Source organism: Pyrgilauda ruficollis, unplaced genomic scaffold (assembly GCF_017590135.1).
Source record: "Pyrgilauda ruficollis isolate IOZ18807 unplaced genomic scaffold, ASM1759013v1 scaffold248, whole genome shotgun sequence".
Taxonomy (NCBI): domain Eukaryota; kingdom Metazoa; phylum Chordata; class Aves; order Passeriformes; family Passeridae; genus Pyrgilauda; species Pyrgilauda ruficollis.
In genome coordinates, this window is record NW_024523800.1 from 128,528 (window position 1) to 149,384 (window position 20,857).

The 20,857-nt window shown below is 58.2% G+C and overlaps 1 protein-coding gene and 1 long non-coding RNA gene across 2 annotated transcripts in view; one reads left to right on the plus strand and one right to left on the minus strand.

The window, feature by feature from the left end:
• Positions 1–20,231, plus strand: LOC121355264. Its single transcript, XR_005955401.1, has 3 exons — positions 1–106; positions 19,415–19,559; positions 20,102–20,231. It is a non-coding gene; the product is annotated as an uncharacterized LOC121355264 (long non-coding RNA).
• KRT80 (keratin 80) overlaps positions 17,578–20,857 on the minus strand; it is a 16,235-nt gene continuing 12,955 nt past the window's right edge. Inside the window, exons 5-9 of the mRNA XM_041470536.1 lie at positions 20,604–20,768; positions 20,109–20,234; positions 19,465–19,685; positions 18,983–19,038; positions 17,578–18,907 (exon numbers count right to left, since the gene is read on the minus strand). Coding sequence (XP_041326470.1) covers positions 18,738–18,907; positions 18,983–19,038; positions 19,465–19,685; positions 20,109–20,234; positions 20,604–20,768 — 738 coding nt within the window. The 3' untranslated portion in view covers positions 17,578–18,737. The remainder of the gene's footprint in view (positions 18,908–18,982; positions 19,039–19,464; positions 19,686–20,108; positions 20,235–20,603; positions 20,769–20,857) is intronic.

The window sequence follows — 20,857 nt, forward strand, 5'->3', positions numbered from 1 at the left end:
CTCCGTGCTCCTGCTGTCCAGGAAGGTGTGGGACTGGAGAGGTGGGAGCAGCTCTGGGACCCAGCAATGGCAGAGCCTGGAGGAGATCCCATGGATCCCAGCTGCAGTAAGGATCTGGAGAATTCTATTTTGAACACTCTGCATTTCCCATATCACTAAAATGTGTTCCCAGTTTTCCTGAGGGTGGGAGAGAGGGAAATTCCAGCTGGGGGTTAAACCCACATCTGCTCCTTGGACAGGAGCAAAGCTCTGTGGTGATTCCTCATGGAGAAGGAATGGTCATGGGGAGGTGGAGGTCCTGGACTTGGGGAAGATTTTGGCTGGGAAGGAACTCCTAATATTCCATCCCACCCCTGCCATGGGCAGGGACACCTCCCACTGTGCCAGGCTGCTCCAAGCCCCATCCAGCCTGGACACTTCCACGGATCCAGGGACAGCCCCAGCTGCTCTGGACAACCTGCCTCAGTTTCCTTGAAGGACCCCTGGGCTTGGTCACCCTGGTAGGATTCAGGACACCTGGAGCAGGGCAGGAGAGGGATGTCCCTGATCCCAGGATAGGCCTGCCAGTGGTGGCTGCTGCTGCTGAGGGAGCAGGGGCTTCCCTGGGAGTGCACAGCTCCCCTGGAGCATCTGGCTGAGCTTTGGGATTGTTCCTGAGCTCTGAGCTTTGGGATTGTTCCCGAGCTTTGGGATTGTTCCTGGGTTCTGAGCTTTGGGATTTGTTCCTGAGCTCCAAGCTTTGGGATTGTTCCCAAGCTCCAAGCTTTGGGATTGTTTCTGAGCTTTGGAGTTGTTCTTGAGCTCTGAGCTTTGGGATTGTTCCCAAGCTTTGGGATTGTTCCTGAGCTTTGGGATTGTTCCCGAGCTCTGAGCTTTGGGATTGTTCCTGGCCTCTAACCCAGTTTGCCTCTGTTTTTCCCTCCCCAGAGTGGGTTTGATTCCCTGATGGGGAATCTTGGCTGTGTGATTGCACAGCGCTTTTGGGATGGAGAACCTGAGGAGCTGAGCTGGAGCCTGGGCTCAGAGCTGTGCCCTGTTCCCAGTAATCCCTGCAGGGATTAATTAGTCCCCTGCCAAGTGCTGGGACTCATTAAGCCTCCCTCCTGCTGTGGGGAGGTCACTCTCCCCTTCCTTGCATGGAAGAATTGAGGCAGGGGAGCTGAAGCATCAAAATTCAGATGTTGGAGCTTCCACTTTCCAGATGGTTCTGCAGGTGCTTCCAGCCCTTGGAGGAAGTGGAATTGGGTTGGAATCGATGAGATCCTTTTTTATTTTTGTTTTGGATTTCTCTTTACTGTCGCTCCTGTGACACTCGATGTCCCTTCCTCTAAGGGACACTTTGCTGTCTCCCAGATTCCCGTGCTGAGTGAGCACAAAGGACACATTCCCAGGGAACAATGGAGAGTGGAACTCTGGGCCCAGGCAGGAACTGGAGAGTGGCCAGAGGAAACAACCTGAGAGCACCAGATGTCCCGGAGCTGCTCCCTTCCACATCCAGAACTTCCTGACACAGCTGGAGAGGCAGTCCCCACCCCTCCTCTGTCACCAGCTGAGGAGGGATCTCAGCTGTGTGGAAGTGGCACTTGGGGACATGGTCAGGGGTGGCCTTGGCTGTGCTGGGGCATGGATGGACTCCATGGTCTCAGGGGGCTTTTCCAACCCAGGCCATTCCATGATTCTGTGGTCATTGTGCCATTTCCATGGCTGCTTTTGCTGAGCCCTTGGAGCAGAAGGAATTCTTCAGACTCCTCAGCTCAGCTGTAATTCCTTCCCATTCCCCCACCCCTGGCCCTGGAAGTGATGAGTCCCCCCAGCAGTCCCTCTTCCAGAGTTCATTCAGGTTTTCATTCTCTACTTCCCCATTTTACCACATTTAGAAGTTTCTGCGAGCTCCCCTTCCTAGAATTGGGTTGGACTTTAGCAAATAGAATTGCATTTCCTCAAACCAGGGCTGGATCATATCCATAAAAGGCTTTCTCAGAGTTTGTTCAGCTGTGTTTGGCTTTGATGCTGAGGGATGGACAGTTCCCACCCCTGGGAATTCCTGGCTGGGGAAATGGAGGATAATTCTGTCAATGTTAAATCATGGCTGCCCTATCCTGGGAAATGTTCAAGGCCAAGCTGGACAGGGCTTGGGGCACCTTGGGATAGTGAAAGGTGTCCCTGGAGACATTAAAGCCCACCCTGGGACTGGGTGGGCTTTAATGTCCCTTTCCACCCAGGCCATCCCTTGATTTCTAACTGAGGACATGGCAAAAAATGGATAAATTCAATTTCCAGTTTAATCCAAGCAGCCCAGGAGTGGAGGGACCCACCTCAGGAGCTGGGAGTTGGCAGCAGCTTCCTGGGCCCAGGAACTTGTTCCTGCAGGTCCCAGGGCAGAGGTTTGGACTTCCTTGGCTCAGCTCAGGGCAGGTTCCTTCTTGTTCCTCCTGTCACTTTGGAATTACAGGAGAAAAGGGAGAGGTGTCCCAGAGAGGACATCTGGGAATCTGATTCTGGAGAGCTGGGAAAAGAGCAGTCCCAACCCAAACAACACAGTCTGGGAGTCTGGCTTTTCCCTCCCAGTGTCGCCAGTTCTGGGGCAGAGGTTGGAGTGGGGAGGTGAACTGGGGAGGGAGCAGAGCCCTGGTGGGATCTTGGTGGGAAAACCAACCACAAATCCAAGGGTGAGGCTGGGGTCACTCTGGACATTTGTCCAGAGCAGCCGTGGCTGCCCCATCCCTGGAAGTGTCCAAGGCCAGCTTGGATGGGGCTGGAAGCAGCGTGGAACAGTGGGAGGTGTCCCTGCCCATGGCAGGGGCTGGGATGGGATGGATTTTAAGGTCCCTTCCCACCCAAACCATTCCAGGATTCCCTGACGTGCTGCAGGCAGGTCCTGCTCCACTGGGTTACAAACAGGGAGAGTTTGGCTGTTCCCTTCCTCGGGCTGTCAGTGCTGGAAATGGAAGTGCCTTGGTCCTGAATCCTTGGGTTTAAATTCCAGGTGGGAAGGGTTCCTTGGAGTCCCCACAGCTTTATCCTCGCTGGTCCTGGTGGAGAAGATGGCCCATTGTGGAAGCTTCTCATTGAGCTCCTTCATCCCTCTCTGGGATTTTGTTTCAACACCTCAGGTTTCCCATTTTATTCACTTATGGAACAAACTGAGGCAGGTTTGTTTTCCTCCTTGGCACAGAAGTCCCTTGGATCATTGTGGACATAATCTTTGCCACCATTTCTTAGCTCAGGCTCAAGTTCTTTGGAATGAGTTAATTTGGAGCATCCTTGTTCTCCTGGAGCTGGGCCCACTGGAAGGGGCTGGAGTCGTGATGCAGGGTGGGGATCTGCTTCCAGGAAATATAAAATGCTCTCAGACCTTATCTCTTCTGACCTGACAATCCCAGTTCAATCAGGATCATAAAACACTTCTTATCAGCCCCCTGGAATTTCATCCTGATGTTTAACAAAGCTGCTCCGTCCTTGGATCCTCCCTGGAGCCACGGAGCCACTTTATTGGGAGTGAGAAAGTTCTGAGGCCAGAGCTGCCTAAACTCCTGTGGGGACCCTGCTGTGGAGCAGGGAGGCTCAGGAGGGATCTGAACCACGTCTCCATGGCAGGACACACACTGGATAATTGATCAAACCTGTCATGTGGTGGGTCAGGGATCAGACCCAGCCCTGTGAGGGGGCATCCCTGTGGGGTGGGATGCACCAGGATCCCAGAATAACCCATTCTGCTGGACTGTTGGGTTGTAACTCCTGGGAAGGACAGGGGAGCTGATGCTGAGGGGGTCTCTCTGTGTCACTTGGTGTCCCTGCTCTGCCCCGGGGCCAGTCCCAGCCTCTGGAAGCTGCTGAGGTGCAGCTTTGTTCCCGCAGGAATCTGGGAGCAGTCGTGCTGGAACAGGCCCTGCTGCCAGGCTGACACATCAAAGCAACTCCTGGGATCCTCCATGGATCAAACAGAGGCAGCAGGGAGGGAACAGGGAGGCTCCCAAACCTGCCAGCCCTGCGATGGCTCAGCTCTGTCTCCACATCTCCATTAACTCTGGGAACATCCCTGCTGGACACCCCTGCTCCAGGCACTCCCAGCTTGGGTTCAGGGGCTGGAGCCCCTCTGGAGCCAGGCTGGGAGAGCTGGGGGTGCTCACCTCACTCCAGGGAGAGCTCAGAGCCCCTTCCAGGGCCTGAAGGGGCTCCAGAAGAGCTGGAGAGGGACTTTGGACAATGGCCTAGAGTGTCAGGATGAGGGGGAATTCCTGACTGTGAGGGTGGGGAGGCCCTGGATGGATTTCCCAGAGCAGCTGTGGCTGTCCCTGGTTCCCTGGCAGTGCCCAGGCCAGGTTGGACAGGGCTTGGAGCAACATGGGAGAGTGAGAGGTGTCCCTGCCCATGGCAGGGGTGGCACTTGATGGGCTTTAATGTCCCTTTAATGTCCCTTCCCACCCAAACCATTCCATGGATCTGTGTGAGATGGTGCTGGGAAAAGCTCAGTGAAGGGACTGCTGTCAGGGAAGAGATCCTTGCTGGCATTTTGGGCAGAATTCCCATTCCCTGTGGGAGGAAAACAGGCAAGAGGGTGAAGGTTTTATGGGAAAAACTCCTAATCCAGCCAGTCTTGGTGCTCCTCAGAGCAGGTGACACAGCCTGAGCCAGGAATCATGGAATTGTTCAGGTTGGAGAAGCCCTCAGAGATCATCAAGTCCAGCCTAGTGCCGGCAAGGTCACCCCTGACCGTGCCACATCCACACATTTCTTGGACACTTTCTGGGATGGGGGCTCTGCCCCTGCCCTGGGGCAGCCTTTTAGGGCAGGACAACCCTCCTATGAAGGATTCTCCCCAAATCTCTAATAAATGTGTACAAATATGGAATATCTCCTCCAAAGCCCCAGGGAGCTGCTCTGGCTTCGTGTCCACCTGGAGAAGATCCATCCCCTCGGGCAGAAACATCCTCTGGAGGTGTCTCCAGGGGTTGCCAGTGCATGGACACAAGGGAATTTGGAAGTTGTGAAGGCTCCTCTGGAATGTGTGGTGGCTTCGCTCCAGGGCTCGTGGATCTCCTGGGAATGATTTGAGGGAGTGACTGCTGTGTTGTCTGGCTGGACATTCCCAGTCTGACCAGTGCCAGCTCCTGGGGGATAACTGGGGCAGATCCCAAAGGATTTCCTGTCCCCCAGCCCCTGAAGCAGGACCTGCAGCACATTCCTCAGGTGGGGCTTTACCTCCACACCTGCCCCATTGCTGACACAGGTGGGGCTCAGTCCTGTCCTCAGAATTCCCACAGGATGAACCCCTGAGAGCTGCCTTTGGTTTGCCCCGCTCCCGTTGTGGATCCCAACTGTTGACAGCCTTGTCCTTGGATCCAGGCAAGCATGGGGACCTGGGAAGGTCCCATTTCCACTCAGCCTCGTCCCACCTGGGGGACTTGTGGTTTGGCTTCTTCCAGGACAGCTTGTTCAGTGCTCTGGGCAGGTGGGAAAGGTGTCCAGGTTTCCATGGAAAAGCCAGGAGAGAGCAGAGGGGTTGCACCTGGGAGCACAGGAATGTGCAGGGAAGGTCTGAGTGGAAAAGGTGCTGTCTGGAGCCTCAGTGAGAGGGAACAGGGATCCCATGGGATTTGTGAGCCTGGGAGCTGCCTGGGAGAGGAGGGAGGGAGGAAGGGAGGGTGACTGGATGAGAATTGGGAATGAAATAAGACATTCCTGGAGTATCTCCTGAGCTTTGAGTGTGGATGAGGTTTGGTAATCAAGTATTCCTGCAGTACCTCCTGGGCCTTGTGTTCATGAGCTCCATTCTCCTGAAGATTGAGGCTGGATGTGGGAATCTCACCTGAGCTTGGCTAAGCCTGGATGAGCCTTGGGAATGGAACCAGGAATTCTTGGGCTTCCTGCTGGCCATGCCCTCCTGAGCTCCCTTCTCCTGAGGGTCGTGCTGGGATCTCACCTGGCCTGGATAACCCCAGTGCAGATCTGACCTGGGGGCTTCCTGCTGGCCGTGCCCTCCTGATGTCCCCTCTCCTGAGGGTCCGGCTGTGGGGGCTGGGATCTCACCTGGCCTGGACAGCCCCAGTGCAGATCTGACCTGGGGGATCCCGTGCCCAAAGGAGCTTTCCCTGGGCTGCAGGAGAAGGGAAGGCCAGCCCTGGGCTGGCTCCAGCTTTCCCAGGAGACTCCAACATGTCCCAGACAGGGCCCTGTGCCTGGGGGGGAGGCAGAGCTGCTCCCTGTTCTCTCCTGCTGCGCGTTTCTGCCGGGTGCTGTCACCAGCACATTCCCGGTGCCCCGTGCCAGCCCGGCAGGTCCCGGCGGGTCCCTCCGTGGGGATGTGGCTGCGTTTTTCCAGGCCCAGCTCCAGCTGCCTTGTGGGAAGTGCTGACTCGGGCGTTGTGCAGAGCTGACTCACACAGGACAGGCTCGGCCAGGAAAGGCTTTGTAAGGAGTTGTAGGATCTGGACTCCATGGTGGAGCTGGGCTGGTTCCCCTTCAGGCTCCAAAGGAAGAGTTGTAAGGATTTTTAAGGATTTAGAGAGTTGGAAGGTGAAGGAGTGTTTTAGTGAGAGTGGAAATGTCCGTAGAGCCTCTGATCTGGTGGGGGGTGTGGACACAGGAGCAGAGGATGGGACAGGGCACCTGGAGGTTCCAGAGAGCCCTGGAAGCTTCCAGGTCCCTCCCAATCCAACTCCTGGGATTCCATGATTCTCCCCCTGTTCCCTGGGAAATACCCCAAGGATGGCCCCAGTTGGTTGATGCAGAACTTGGTTCCTTTGGACTCTGTTTCGCGTGCAGGGTGGGCATGAATCTGCTGATCCCTGAGGGAACACCTTGTGCAGGAGCATCCCGAGGGTCTGCAAGGCTTTGGGAAGCCCAGAGGAACCATGGGATCCCTTGGAGGGAGGTCCTGGAGAGTGGCTCACCCCAGCCCCTCTCCGTGATGTCCCGTCACAGAAATCCAGGTTTGGGTGGTGACAGAGCAGGGAAAGGTCCTGCTTTCCCCACGACAGAAGGATGCTTTCCCTGGGCATCTGAGCCGTGGTTCCAGGATGGAAGACCAGGTGGAATGTGAGGGTTGGAGGTGGTTGGGTCAGAGGGAAGGGGTGGGAGAGCATGGAATCACAGAATCACCAAGGTTGGAAGAGACCCTCGGTCTCGGATCATCCAGTCCAACCCCAGCAGCACCACCAAAGGGACCTTGGGAACAGGAGCTGGGCACCTCCACAGGCTCCAGGAGCCCCCCCTTCCCTGGCCTTGGCATTTCTGTGCTGGGATGGCCGGGAAGGCTCCGCTCCTGCCAATGTGCTGATGTGGGAGCTTTGCACCGCCAAGATTTGCCTCCTGTGCAAAACCCACGGAAAGTGGGTTGGAGCTGGAGCCGCGGCGTTCCCAGCCCAGGGCAGGGACGCGGGAGGATCAGAGGGATCGCAGCTCGGGAGGGTCCAGGGACGCGCCCACAGCGGCTCCCGAAGCTGCCCCGGGGCCGGGCGGAGCCTCCCGAGCGCCTTTCCCAGCCAGGTGCAGCAGCAGCTGAGGAAAAACGAGGATCCTTACTGAAAACAGGGATGTGCACCTGGATTTTCAGGGATGCTCCCACACGGGTGGGATTCAGAGGTGCTCCCCCGGGTGTGTTTTACAGATGCAGGTTTAGCCCCAGATGTTCCATTCCCATACGCAGGGATCCGTGTGTGTGATCCTGGGCCTGATACCCCTGGATTCCCCCGTGCTCTGGGCAGTGTTTGCTCTCTGAGTCTGTTTTCTCTCAAATTCCAGTCTCTTGACACTCGGAGCTGAGCACGTCCAGCAGGGAGAGGTGAGAGGAGGGAGCTGGGTGGGATCTGGACGTGATCCAGGACTCCCTGTCAAAACAACCCCACCCCATTCCTGGCATGGTTGGGATGGTTGGTAAAAACCTCCCAGTTCAGAGTAAAACACACAGGAATTGGCACAAAGGGACTGTTAAAGGGGCCTAGCTCCCACAAAATCCACAGGGATTCATCCCGTTTGTGCTGGAGCTGGAATTTTGGGTTTTAGCTGGCAGGGAAGGCAACTCTTGTCAATGCCTCCTTCAGGTACACCTGGATTAGTCCCAGAATCCCAGGATGGTTTGGGTGGGAAGGGACCTTAAAGCTCATCCCATTCCTGACACCTTCCACAGCCCAGCTGTTCCAAGCCCCGACCAGCCTGGCCTGGGGATGGGGCAGCAGGATTTTGGGGGACTGGGAAACACCATGAGGATGTCTGAGCTGATCCTGCCTGGCCTGGGGATGGGGCAGCAGGATTTTGGGGGACTGGGAAGCACTGTGAGGATGGATGAGCTGATCCTGCCTGGCCTGGGGATGGGGCAGCAGGATTTTGGGGGACTGGGAAGCACTGTGAGGATGTCTGAGCTGATCCTGCCTTTTCCACGTGCAGCTGCAGCTCTGGCATGGCCGAGCACAGGGAGCAGCTGGGGGGTGGTCTTTGCCTGAGTGGAGAATTTGGGGCTCTTTCCTGGTTAGAACAGCTCAGCCTCTTTGGGAAGGGGAAGTGGGAATGCTGCCCCTTCCCAGGATGAAGTGAGGAATAGGGTGAGCAGTCCAAAGGCAATTCCCAGTTGTGGACTGGGATTTTATGCAGAGCAGGGGCTGGAGCCACTCAAGGCCTGTTTTATAAAGCCAAATACAAGGCCCTGAGTTGCTCCTTTCTGCACTCAAGGTGGGCTGAGGAGCTTCCAGCAAGGTGGGAATTCCTGTTCCTGGGGGACACTCGGGCAGTTCGTGTTGGAATTCAGTCCCCCCCAACCCCTGGATCCCTGCCCTGGGCCGGGTGGGATCCCCTGTCCTGGTCCAGTTGGGATCCCCTCTCCTGATCCAAGGGGGATCCCCTGCCCTGGTCCAGTTGGGATCCCCTGTCCTGGTCCAGGTGGGATCCCCCGCTGTGTCCATCCAGGTGGGATCCCCTGTCCTGGTCCAGGTGGGATCCCCTGCTGTGTCCATCCAGGTGGGATCCCCTGTCCTGGTCCAGGTGGGATCCCCTGCCCTGGTCCAGGTGGGATCCCCACGCTCCTGCCCCAGCTTTCCCTGCCTTGTGTAAGTGCAGAGCTGCTGCCAGCGCCGGGCGTGGGCCGATCCCAAATCCCAGCTCAGGTCAGAGCGTGTCCCATGGGTGTGGGCCATGGCAGGAGCTGCTGTTGGGAACTGCCAGGAGCAGGGATGGAGGGGATCCAGCCCTTCATCCAGGGGCTCCACTGGTGCTCTCCAGAAGGCTGGGGGAGCTCGGACAGAGCTGATCCCCTGGGGCTCGGAAGAGGGGAAACGTCTCATGCTCCTGGATTTCAGATTCCCCATGGCAAATGCAAGGCTAGAGGAACTCTGGGATTTTTTGAGTGTCTTGTGATCCAGACATTGGGATTTATTCCCCCTGGTTCAGTCAGGGTTTGGGGTCCCTGTTTTTGAGGGTTTTCCGTTGTTGGTTTGAACCAGGAGAGCACCTGGGGTTCCATGAGGTTTTCACTCCAGGAACTGGGACTTAAACTGGGAATGCTGGGGGATGAACTGGTGCAGCTCCATCATTCTGGTGAATTAGCCAGGGAATGCTGAGGGAATGCTGGATTTACCCATTGTGGAGGGCAGGGGGGTGTAAATCCAGAGTGGATCCACAGCTGAGGCACTGAGCTGGGGCTGTTTTACTCCTGTCCTTGCAATTCCAAACCTCCAAAGGCTCCAAGTCTTATGTCAGTGGTGGGGTCCTCACCCTACTTCCCTTCTCTTGCCCAGAGGAAGTGACAGATCCCTTTGGCTCCGTGATGAGGCTCTGGAAGCATTGGAAATAAAGCTCCAGGTGTTTTATATTCCCTTTTTTCAAGGGTGAATTGCCTCTCTGTGGGCAGGGGGCCGCTCTTGGTGCTGCACTAGGATTTCACCAGCCTGAGAAGCGCTGGGACGAAGGAGATTTTGGGACCCTTGGAGCTGTTTCTGAGCCAGATAAAGGCGGGTGTTGGGAAGCTGGGAAGTGCTTGGAGCAGCTTTGCTGCAGCTGGAAACACCCCATGGACTCTGATGGTCCAAGTCTCCCTGGGCACAGGGGCAGAGGGGCTGCCTGCCCCCCAGGATCCCTCCCGGGGCTGCCCGACCCTCGTCCCACCGTTCCCAGCCCTGTTTGCTTCCTGCGTCAGGGCCTGAGTCACCCTGGGATTCCTCAGCTCTGAAGTGGTTCCTCCTCTCCCTCCCCTCCCCTGCCCAGGTGCTGAGGGGTTTTTTTCCGAAGCCCTGAATTTCTGGGTGTGCCCGGGGCCTCGCAAGCGCGGCAGGTCCCGGCAGGAGCGGCTCAGCTCCGCTCCCACTGTGCATTCCTGGCGTGGCTCCAGGGGCTGGGCCAGGAGCAGCCCCCGGGAGCTCCTTTCCCTGCTGAGCTGGGGCTTTTCTGCTCCCGCTGGGTCCCTCCATGGACACGGAACAGCGCTGCATCCCCCAGAGCCCTGTGGCTCCTCCAGACCCCTCCATGGACACAGGGCACTGTCCCAGATCCCCCAAATCCCTGTGGCTCCTCCAGACCCCTCCACTGATACAGGACACTGTCCCACATCCCTGTGGATCCTCCAGACCCCTCCATGGGCACAGGACACTGTCACAGATCCCTGTGGCTCCTCCAGACCCCTCCATGGACACAGGACACTGTCCCAGATCCCTGTGGCTCCTCCAGACCCCTCCAGGGACACAGGGCACTGTCCCAGATCCCCCAAAGCCCTCTGTGGATCCCAGCTTCCTGAGGTTTGGAGAGTTCCTGGTGAATTTGTGCATCAGAGAGATCCATGGGGCTGGGAAGGAGCAGGGCTGGGAGAAGGGAAGGCCCTGGAGATGCCTTGGAGCCTTTTCCAGTGCCCAAAGGGGCTCCAGGAGAGCTGGAAAGGGACTGAGGAAAAGGCCTGGAGTGCCAGGACACAGGGAATGGCTTCCCACTGCCAGAGGGAGGGATAGATGGGATATTGGGAAGGAATTCATCCTTGGAATGGATTTCCCAGAGGATGCCCCTGGATCCTGGCAGTGCCCAGGCCAGGCTGGACAGGGCTGGGAGCAGCCTGGGGCAGTGGGAGGTGTCCCTGCCACGGCATGGGTTTGGGGTGGGATGAGCTTTGAGATCCCTCACCCCAGAGCATTCCCTGACTCCAGGATGTCCAGGCCCAAGCCATCCCTGTGTCCCACGGGGAGCTCGTCCTGTGACCTTCCAGCTCCTTCCAGCTCCTCCAACCCCACGGTGTCCAGCTGATCCTGGAGAGGACGTTCTGGGATGGTGTTCAGTGCCTGAAGGGAGTAGGGAGGATGAGCTGAGCCCAACTCCAAACCCCAGGAGCCACCTCTGGTCGCTGCTGTCCACAAGCCATGGAATTGCTCAGGTTGGAAAAGCCCTCAGAGAGCATCAGGTGCAACCAACAACCCAGCACCACCCCAACCCTGACCAGGTCCCCAGGTGCCACAGCCACACATTTCTGGACACTTCCAAGGATGGGGACTCTGCCCCTGCCCTGGGCAGCCCCTTCCAGTGCTTTACAACCCTTTCAGTGAGGAATTTTTCCTAAATCCAACTAAAATCATCCCTGATGCACCTTGAGGCTGTTGTCACTTGTTCCCTTGCAGCAGATGCCGACCCCCACCCTCCTGTCAGGGAGTTGTGAGAGGGAGAAGGTTCCCCCTGAGCCTCCTTTTCCCCAGCTGAGCCCCAGGGAGCAGCTTTGGATAAGGGGGAAGGGAAAGCCCTGGAGCAGGAGCTCAGCCAGTGCCGAGGGGAGGCTGGAAATGGTTCCTGAAGGTGTCCCAGACCAGGCTGCTCCCCCCACTGCGGGGGTCTGCTCAGGTGTAAATCCAGCACAGCCCAAATTCACTGTGTGCCCCAGGTAGGGCTGGTGCTTCCCTGGCTGGAATTGGGGCAGGAATTGGGGCAGGGCGGGCCCGCGGCAGCCGCTGCGCTCCAGTCCCCGGCCCGGGGGTGGCACACGGGGCACTCCCAGCCCCGGGGCCGGGCTGGCACCGCTCCCGCGGGGCTGAGGCACGGCCCGGCCCTGGCAGCACAACAAGGCAGCTCTGCTTGCCCCCAGATTCCGGGGCTGGCAGGGACAGGGACAGCGCCCGGCTGTGCCGGCACCCCGGGTCCCTCCCGTGCCCCCCCGGCCCGGTGGCACCTTAGGGCTGGGATCCAGGTGAGGTCCCCGGATCCCAGAACAGCTGGGGCTGGAAGGGACCTGTGGAGATCACCCGGGCCAATCCCCCTGGCCAGACAGGGCCACCAGGGCCCGGAGCCCCGGGGCTGGCAGCAGCCGGAGCTGGCACATCCCGGGGCTGCCGCGACCCCCGGGAGCGCCCCGGATCCTGCCGAGAGCAGAGACAGCGGAGCTGGGGACACCGGGGACGGGAACCCCGGTCCCGGGCCGGTTTAGGGGAATGAATCCCGATCCTAGCCGGGCACGGAGAGCGTGACTCGAGATCCCAGCCGGGCTCAGGGGGTGAATCCTGATCCCAGATGGGTTTAGGGGGATGAATCCTGATCGTAGCAGGGCACTAGGGATGAATCCCAATGCCAGGCAGGTTTAGGGGGATGAATCCGATCGTAGCAGGGCACTGGGTGTAAATCCCAATCCCAGGCGGGTTTGGGGGGGGTGAATCCCAATCCCAGGTGGGTTTAGGGGAATGAATCCCGATCCTAGCCGGGCACTGGGGATGAATCCCAATGGCAGGCAGGTTTAGAGGGGGGAATCCCAATGCCAGGCAGGTTTAGGGGGGTGAATCCCAATGCCAGGCGGGCACTGGGGATGAATCCCAATGCCAGGCAGGTTTAGAGGGGTGAATCCCAATGCCAGGCAGATTTAGGGGGGTGAATCCCGATCCTAGCCGGGCACAGAGGGTGACTCTCGAGCCCAGCCGGGCTCAGGGGGTGAATCCCAGCACCGGGACACAGGGAGAGCTGTTCCACCTCCCTTGTGGAGAATGGCTGGCAGTGGGGGAGGGAAAGGTGCCACCCGGCCTTAAAACTGAGCCGGTGTGGCCACCTTGGGGCCTCTGGGGCCATTGTTCCCAGGGCGGAATTCCCACCGGCCACAGCTCCCGCTCCGTGCCAGCTGGGGAGGGGCTGCAGCCGCGGCCCCCCCGCCCCGAGCAGGGCGAGCTCGGCTCACCTGGGCAGGCTCAGCTCCCCTGGGCGGGGCCGGGCTCAGGTGTTCCCAATTCCTGCCCGGATTGGGCCGGGAGAGCCCAACCTGGCCTTATACGGGCACAGAGCAGCGCCAGCCGCTCCCCTGGGATGGGCCGATGGGGCCGGGCTCCCTCCTCCCCTCCCCGGAAACAATGCAGGCGTTTGTTTGCTGCCAGCCCAGGGATTTGGGGGTCCCGGAGGGGTTTGGGCACCCAGGGTGGCGCTGGTGATCCCCTCGAGCCTGGGGAGAGGGACAGGGACAAATCACTGCTGAGCCCTTCCCTGCTCGCTGAATTCCCTGCTCTGACCTGGAGCATTTCATTATGAAAATGAAATTATCCCCCCCAAATTCCGTCCTCCCCAAGGCTGTAGGCTGAAAAAGCCAGGAAACTGAGGCACGGTTTGGGCCAGGCTGGTGCAGGAAAGGGAAATCCAACCCGTGTCTTTTCCCCAAAGTGGGGGAGCTCCTTTTCCCAATGGCTGATTTCTGGGGGAGAGCCATCCCTGCAAACAGTTGTGCCAGGCCAGGAGAGGGCCTGGAGCATCCATCTTCCTCCTTCTGTTCCACTGGAGTCGCTCCAGGTGTTGGCTGGAAGTGGGGGAGCAGCTGTGGGAGAACTGGGATGGGTGGATTAAACTGAATTTGGAACTGGCGTGGGAGCCCTGGGCCATCAGTTCCCCGTGCCAGGATATTTCCATCTCCCTTCCCACACATTTAACCCCATGGCACATGTGGGGGGGGGGGGGGGGGGGGTTTGGCTCCCCTCTGGTGCTGAGCAGAACTCAGCTGGTGCCGGATTTCTCCAGGATCCATGCACTGGGACAAGGCCTGGCTGCTTCCAGACTGAGGGTGCATCCTGAAATCCACTGGGGAAGGAAGGAGAGGTGGAAGAACCAGGAATGCTCCCACCTGCAGCTGTTTCCTGGGGAGCAGAGGGGCTGTGAGCTGAGATTCCAGATAGGAAAAGGGTTTTTCCCCTGATAAGGATGTTTTGGGTGTGTTCCTGGAGGATTTGGCCCTTAGAGGATAAAAAAGTGGAGTCAGAAAGGATCTGGGGATATTTCAGAGAGGGACTGGCAGCACAACCAGAGTCCAGGGAGGGGAAGGTGACAGATCCATCGCTGGTCCAGGTGGGATCAGATGGAGGGATGGGTTCCTCACCCTGGGAGCTGTTTCATCTTCCCAGAGTGATTCCAGGTGTGTGGGGGCAGCGAGTCTGGGAGCAGTGGAACAGCCAGGCTGGATCCCAGGAGTCATTCCCACCTGGATGGGAGCTCCTGATGGATGAGAAACCCTTTTGGATCACAGAACCATGGAATGGTTCATGTGGGGACACCTTACAGCAGTGGGCAGGGACAGGTCCCACCATCCCAGGGTGCTCCAAGGCCGTCCAGCCTGGCCCGGGATGGGACAACCACAGCTGCTCTGGGCTGCAGGATCCCCTGTAGGATTCCCTGTAGGATCCCATGTGGGTCCACTGTAGGATTCCCTTTAGGATCTCCTGAGGGTCCCCTGTAGGATCCTGTATAGATCACCTTTAGGATCCCTTTTAGGGTCCCCTGAAGGATCCCATGTAGATCCCCTGTAGGATTCCCTGTAGGATCACATGTAGGATTCCCTGTACGATCTCCTTCCTTAGGGTCCCCTTTAGGGTCCCCCCCGTGCCTCGCTCCCTGGGAGCCGTTTCCCTTCTCTGCAGGCCGGGCCTGTGGAAGGAAGCCGGGAATTGTTGGGATTTTTGGGGAGGCGCTGCAGCGGCCTCACCTGCCCGGCAGGGGGAGCCCGGAGCTCGTTCCTGGCCGCTCCAGGTGCGCGGATCCCGGGATGCGCTCCGGGCGCCGCTCCCGCCTCCGGGCCCTGGGCCAGGACTCCCTGCAGGAGTCCCTGCTGCTCTTCCCAAAATCCCCGCAGCCCCCGCTGCCAGCAGCCCGGGATTTGCCCCTGGGATGTCTCATGTCCGAGACCTCCAGGACATCTGACGTGCCCAGTCCTGGAGAGGCTCCAGGCAGGGATGGGATCATCCTTGGGAGCGGCTGGAGCTGATACTGCATGGCCTGGAGGAGGCTGGGCCGTGGATTCCTGAGGGGTCTGGCAGATAAGAGGGATAAATATCCCTTGATAACACAGATGCTCTCACCAAATCCCCCTGGGGAATGTGCCCCGGCACCCCAGGGGTGGCTGATTGAAGGGGATCACTGGAACTGGCCATAAAACACCATTACTGAGCCATAAATGGGGGAGTGCTGTTAATTGTCCCATTAATTCCCATTTATTAGTTAATTACCCTCCCTAACCCTGTTTTTCCTAGCAATCCTCAGGCCCTGATCCATTTTTTACGTGGATCTGAGGAGGTGAGCAATGCTTCCACCCCCCCAAGCACCCTCTAACCATCACACAACCATCCCTTTTTGACTTAAAACCCGAGCTTTTCTATCAATTTCTACACCCCCCCCCCCCCCCCCCCCCCCCCCACCCCCACCCAAATTCAAGATCCTTTCAGTCCTTAGGAATTTTTAGGAAGCAGCCAGGTGGGATTTTGTAGCATTTTGAGCCAAAACTGGGGATGTGACAATCCTGGCACTTTCTGGGGCTGCTCTTCACCACTGCATCCTTCTGTTTCCCTCCTTTTTTTCACATTCTATCCCTAAATAAAGGTAAATCCAGTGTGTGTTATTCTGGATTGACAGCACTGATCTGGACACATGGGGGTGCAGCCAGGACCTTTTTTGAAGGGCTGGGATAGGGATTCTTTGGGGCATCCTGAGCTGATGGTGCTGCCTGGAACCTGCAGCAATTCCCGGGGGAATTTACAGCTGGAACTGGGGCTGGTTGTGACTCTGGGATGAGAACAGCCACGGGAATTTGCCCTGAGGAAGAGGCTGGGTCCCAGTGAGGGAGGGGTGGTGGAGGGGGCAGGATGGGCCTCCCGAAGCCATGGATCATCCCAGGCAGAGCTCAGCTCCCTTCACGGAGGGCAGGAATTCTGCTGGATGGAGCCATTCCCTGGTGCCCTCGGGAACTGAGGCTGGGAGCAGTGGCACAGGGGAGTGCTGGGTTGGGTTTGTCCCAGAACAGGGACATGAGTCCAGGAATGTGTCCAAAATCCCAAATCTCAATCCTTTAATCCCCTGCTGTGGCCTCAGGGGTCTCTCCCAATCCCATGGGTGGTGAAGGTTCAGAAACAGCAAAAAAATCCCCAAAATCCAAGGTCAGGGAGGAAAAGCAGCAGGAAAATCTCAGCTGAGCCCCAGCCTTCCCTGAGTTCCCCCAGCTGGGCTGTCCCAGGCTCCCATTCCAGCCTCATCCTGGGCAACACCAGCCCTGTTCCTGCTCCTGGGAATGGGGCTGTTCTGAGCAGAGACCCTGCTTTGTTCCTTGGGCTGGAAGGGCTTTTTCCAAGGGCTTTACCCAAGGGCTTTTTCCAAAGGCTTTTTCCGAGGACTTTTCCCAAATGTTCTGCAGGTTCCTGGCTCCAGGTGCAGCCCTGCACTAACCCTACCCAACTGGGAGCAACTGCAAACTGCTCAGAGACCCCCCTTCCCCATCCTGCCAGGCTGGGAAACTGGATGGAACTCTTTCCTCTGGTCTGGAATGTCCTTCCCATCCTCCATCTCCCATCCCCTGCCCTGGACCTGGAGAGCTGCTCCCAAATTTGAGTCCTCTGGCACTGTGGGGCTGCTTTGGATCTCCCAGGAAAGTCCCCTAGGGGAACAGGGAGCATCTGTGATCCAAAAGGGCACTTCTGGAATGAAGGGCTGTAGGAAAATGTGGGTGCCTAGGATGGCTTAGGTGTGCAGGAATTCCCCTTTGGAGATGGGTGTGCAGGAGTTTGGGAAGGGGAAGCTGACCCTGGAAGGGCAGAGTGTCTCTCAGGTGAGCAGCAAACAGCAAAACTGCTCCCAGATTTGGGTCCTCCAGCACCCCAGGGAACCTGGTCTGGTTTGGATCTCCCAGGAAAGTCCCTGTGGGGATAAAGGAGCACTAAAAGGACACCTCTGGAATGAGGGGCTGCAGGGAAATGGGTGCTCAGGTACAGGAATTCCCCTTTGGAGAGGGGCAGGAAGAGTATGGGAAGGGGAAGCTGAGCAGTGCTGACTGTGTTCCCCTCATTCCCAAATTTGGTCCCCAAGGCCTTGGATCCCACCCCGTGTCTGCCCCTCTGGCCCTGTGCCCTTGAACCATGATTTACCACTTTCTACCTTTGATAGTTAGAGAGTCTTGTTGATTTTTGGTTTTAAGGATTCACCCTTCCTCCCGGGGATGTGCCCAGGCCAATCCCTGGGAAGTGATTCCAGCCTCACCTGGCTGCCAGGACCCAGCCAGAGTCCCCAGGTGAGTCCTGCTGGGAAGGAGCTGCTGCTCCAGCTGTGGTGGGAAGCTGAGAGAAAACCAAGGACAGGATGGATTCTGAGTGACAGAACTTTATTGTAACAGCCAAACCCCACGAGCCAGAGCTGTGCTTCCTATCCTACGGGAATGTGGGAATGGGGACCCAGAATCTGGGAATTCGGGGGAGCTGAGTGGCAGTGGCTGGGGCCAGGAAGGAAAATACTGCAGGATTCTGGGTGAGGTTGGGAAGAGGCCACAGCATCCCCCACCTGTGGCCACGTGGCACTTCCAGGGCTGGCTCTGGGAGCTCTGGGGCATCGGGATTGGGATTGGCCAGTGGGGGCAGCTGGGCCAGGTACAAGCTGAGGTCAATAAATACAAAGGCAAGGGAATTTTCCAGCTTTAGGCTGAAAGAGGCAAGATTTGGATTCAATTTTAGGAAGGGAATTCTTCCTTATGAGGGGAGTAAGGCCCTGGAATGGATTTCCCAGAGCAGCTGTGGCTGCCCCTGCATCCCTGGAAGTGCCCAAGGCCAGGCTGGATGGAGCTTGGAGAACCTGGGACAGTGGGAGGTGTCCCTGCCATGGCAGGGGTGGGATGGGATGAGCTTTGAGGTCCCTCCCAACCCCAACCAGGCTGTTCCCAGGGCAGTTAAATAGGAACCAATACCCCGACTTTAGGAGCTGGAACTGCTGTGTGGAGCCTGGAGAGAGGGAGGGATTATGGAAATCAAGAGTTTTGAGGCATTTTAGCTTTGATGAAGGAATGAGGGGCCCCCCAAAGGCAGGGAAATGCCCTGAGGTGGCCAAGGGTGCCCCAGGGTGTCACCAGATCTGTCAATCCAGGTGACAAATCCATCCCTGGGGTTGTTTTCCTCCCTCTGCCCCAGTGTGGAATTTGGATGGTGCTTTCCGTGGAAGCCCTGCCAGAGACCACCCTCAGAGCAGGGAAAGGGTTTGTCAACACCAGTAAAGGGACCGATGGCAGCTGCTAAAAGTGGGGTAGGGACACTTCCCTCCTGCTGGGCACATTCCAAGGGGTGACTGCAAATCCTCTGGGAAGGGAGCCGTAGAGAGGAAGGAGAAGGGAATGGGAGAGTCCCTAAAGTCCTGGGGTGGTTCCTGCTGCAACTGGGAATGGAGCTGTGAACTGGGATGGTGGAAAGCCAAGGGACAGCCTGGACAGGACCCTCATCCTTCACCCCTTGGATGTGGGCTGGAGTTCAGGAGGAAGAGCTTCCCAGGTGCTTTGGATCCATGTTCATCCCATTCTCCTAGGAACACTCCCCGAGGGCCCCGGAGCTGAACTTGGGCCGGGTCCCGGTGCCTGGAGTCCCCGGCAGGTCCTGGGCTCTCCCCGGGCTCCCGGGGCCGCCTCCGCTCGGCTCCGTGTCCCCCGAGCCCCGGGCAAAGAGCCATGAGTTCCGCAGGGTGCTGGCAGAAACTGGGAGAGGGGGGAAGGTTAAAATCCTTCCATCCATTCCCCCATCCCCTGGATCACAGGGATCAAAGCACTTACGAGGCTTGGGCCGGGAGTGGACAGCGCTGATGACGGTGGGAATGGGCTGCTCCATGCTGGGAAGGGAAGGACACAGTGTGAGACACGGCTTGAGCTCTCCCAGAAGGGTGAAAAGGGCTGGGAGTTGGCCTGGGGGAGTTGGGATAGTGGTAGGGCCAGGATGGGCTTCAACAGCACCTGGAGAAGGTCTGGAACCTCAGCCTGGGGAGTCTGAGGAAGACTTGGGAGCAAGAAATGGGATTGAACTGCTGGGAACCACCAGGATTTGCTCCTTCTTTGACCAAACCTTCAGTACCTGACTCAGAACTTGGGATTTGGGCAACCTGGGCTTTGGGAGGAGTTCCTGCCCGTGGAAAGTGTCTCTGCCCATGGCAGGGGGTGGGACTGGGTTCCAAAGCATTCTATGATTCCATGATGTCTCCATCCCCCCAGGTATCCTGGTGCATCCTTTCCCCACCTGAGGCAGAGGAATCCTGGCTCACCTGTTCTCCTCCCCTTCCACGAGCTTCCTGTAGGTGAGGATCTCCACGTCCAGGGCCAGTTTGATGTTCATGAGCTCCTGGTACTCTCGGACCAGGTGAGCCATGTGCTCCCGGCTGCGCTGCAGGGCCGCCTCCAGCCCGGCCACCTTGGCCTTGGCGTCCCTGAGGGTCCCCTCCCCCTGCTCACCAGCCTCACGGATGTGCTCCTCCAGGTACAGGCACTGAAGTGTGGAAAAGGGAGCTGAAGGGGCTTGGGAGAGGGAATTCCACACCTGTCCTGTTATCCCACCCCAGCACACACCTGTCTGATTGTTATCCCACCCAGCACAGCCCTGTCCCGTTATCCCATCCAGCACACACCTGTCCTGTTATCCCAGCACAGCCCTGTCCCATTATCCCAGCACAGCCCTGTCCCGTTATCCCAGAACACACCTGTCCCGTTATCCCACCCAGCACACACCTGTCCCGTTATCCCACCCAGCACACACCTGTCCCGTTATCCCACCCAGCACAGCCCTGTCCCGTTATCCCACCCAGGACACACCTGTCCCGTTATCCCAGCACAGCCCTGTCCCGTTATCCCAGCACAGCCCTGTCCCGTTATCCCAGCACAGCCCTGTCCCGTTATCCCACCCAGGACACACCTGGCTCTTCTGGGACACGATGCAGGACCGCAGTTTCTGGATGCGGATGTTCAGATCCGCGATTTCCCGCCGGCTGTCGAGGAGGTGCCCCCCGAAGGAGCCGGGCTGGGAGCTGCTGTCGGTGAGCTGTGGAGAGAGGGAGGGGTGTCCTGGCATCACCTGGATTACCTGGGGAAGGATGTGGGGCTCGTTCCTGTCCTCTCTGGCTGTGGCTGTGCCAGGCTCACCTGGCTCCCGGGATCAGCCACATTCCTGCTCTTTGGAGAGCTGGAAGGACATTTCCATCTCCACTGGGAGATGTCCTGGGTTCCTCCAGTGTGGAAAGCCCAGAGTAACAAAACTCTGGATTTACTGTCTGGAGCTGATCACAGATAGTGCCTTGTCCCTCCCTCCCTTCCCAGCCCATCCCTCCCATCCCTGCTGATCCAGCTGTTTCCAGGCCAATCCTTCCTGTCCTTTCCCTGCCTCTCCCGGCACGGAGCAGGGATCTGGTACCTTCCTCCGGGTGAGGGCCTCGGCCTCTTCCCAGCTCCGCAGGGCCAGAGCCTCGTACTGGGCCCTGACGTCCTCCACGATCCTGCCCAGGTCCGGCCGGGAGCAGCTGTCGATTCCCAGCACCACGGAAATGTCCTTGATTTCTGTCAGCAGCTCCTCCAGCTCCTGCAGAGCCAGGGGACAACAGGGAAGAGAACATGGAGCTGGAAATTCATGGAATGGTTTGGGTGGGAAGGAGCCTCAAAGCTCATCCC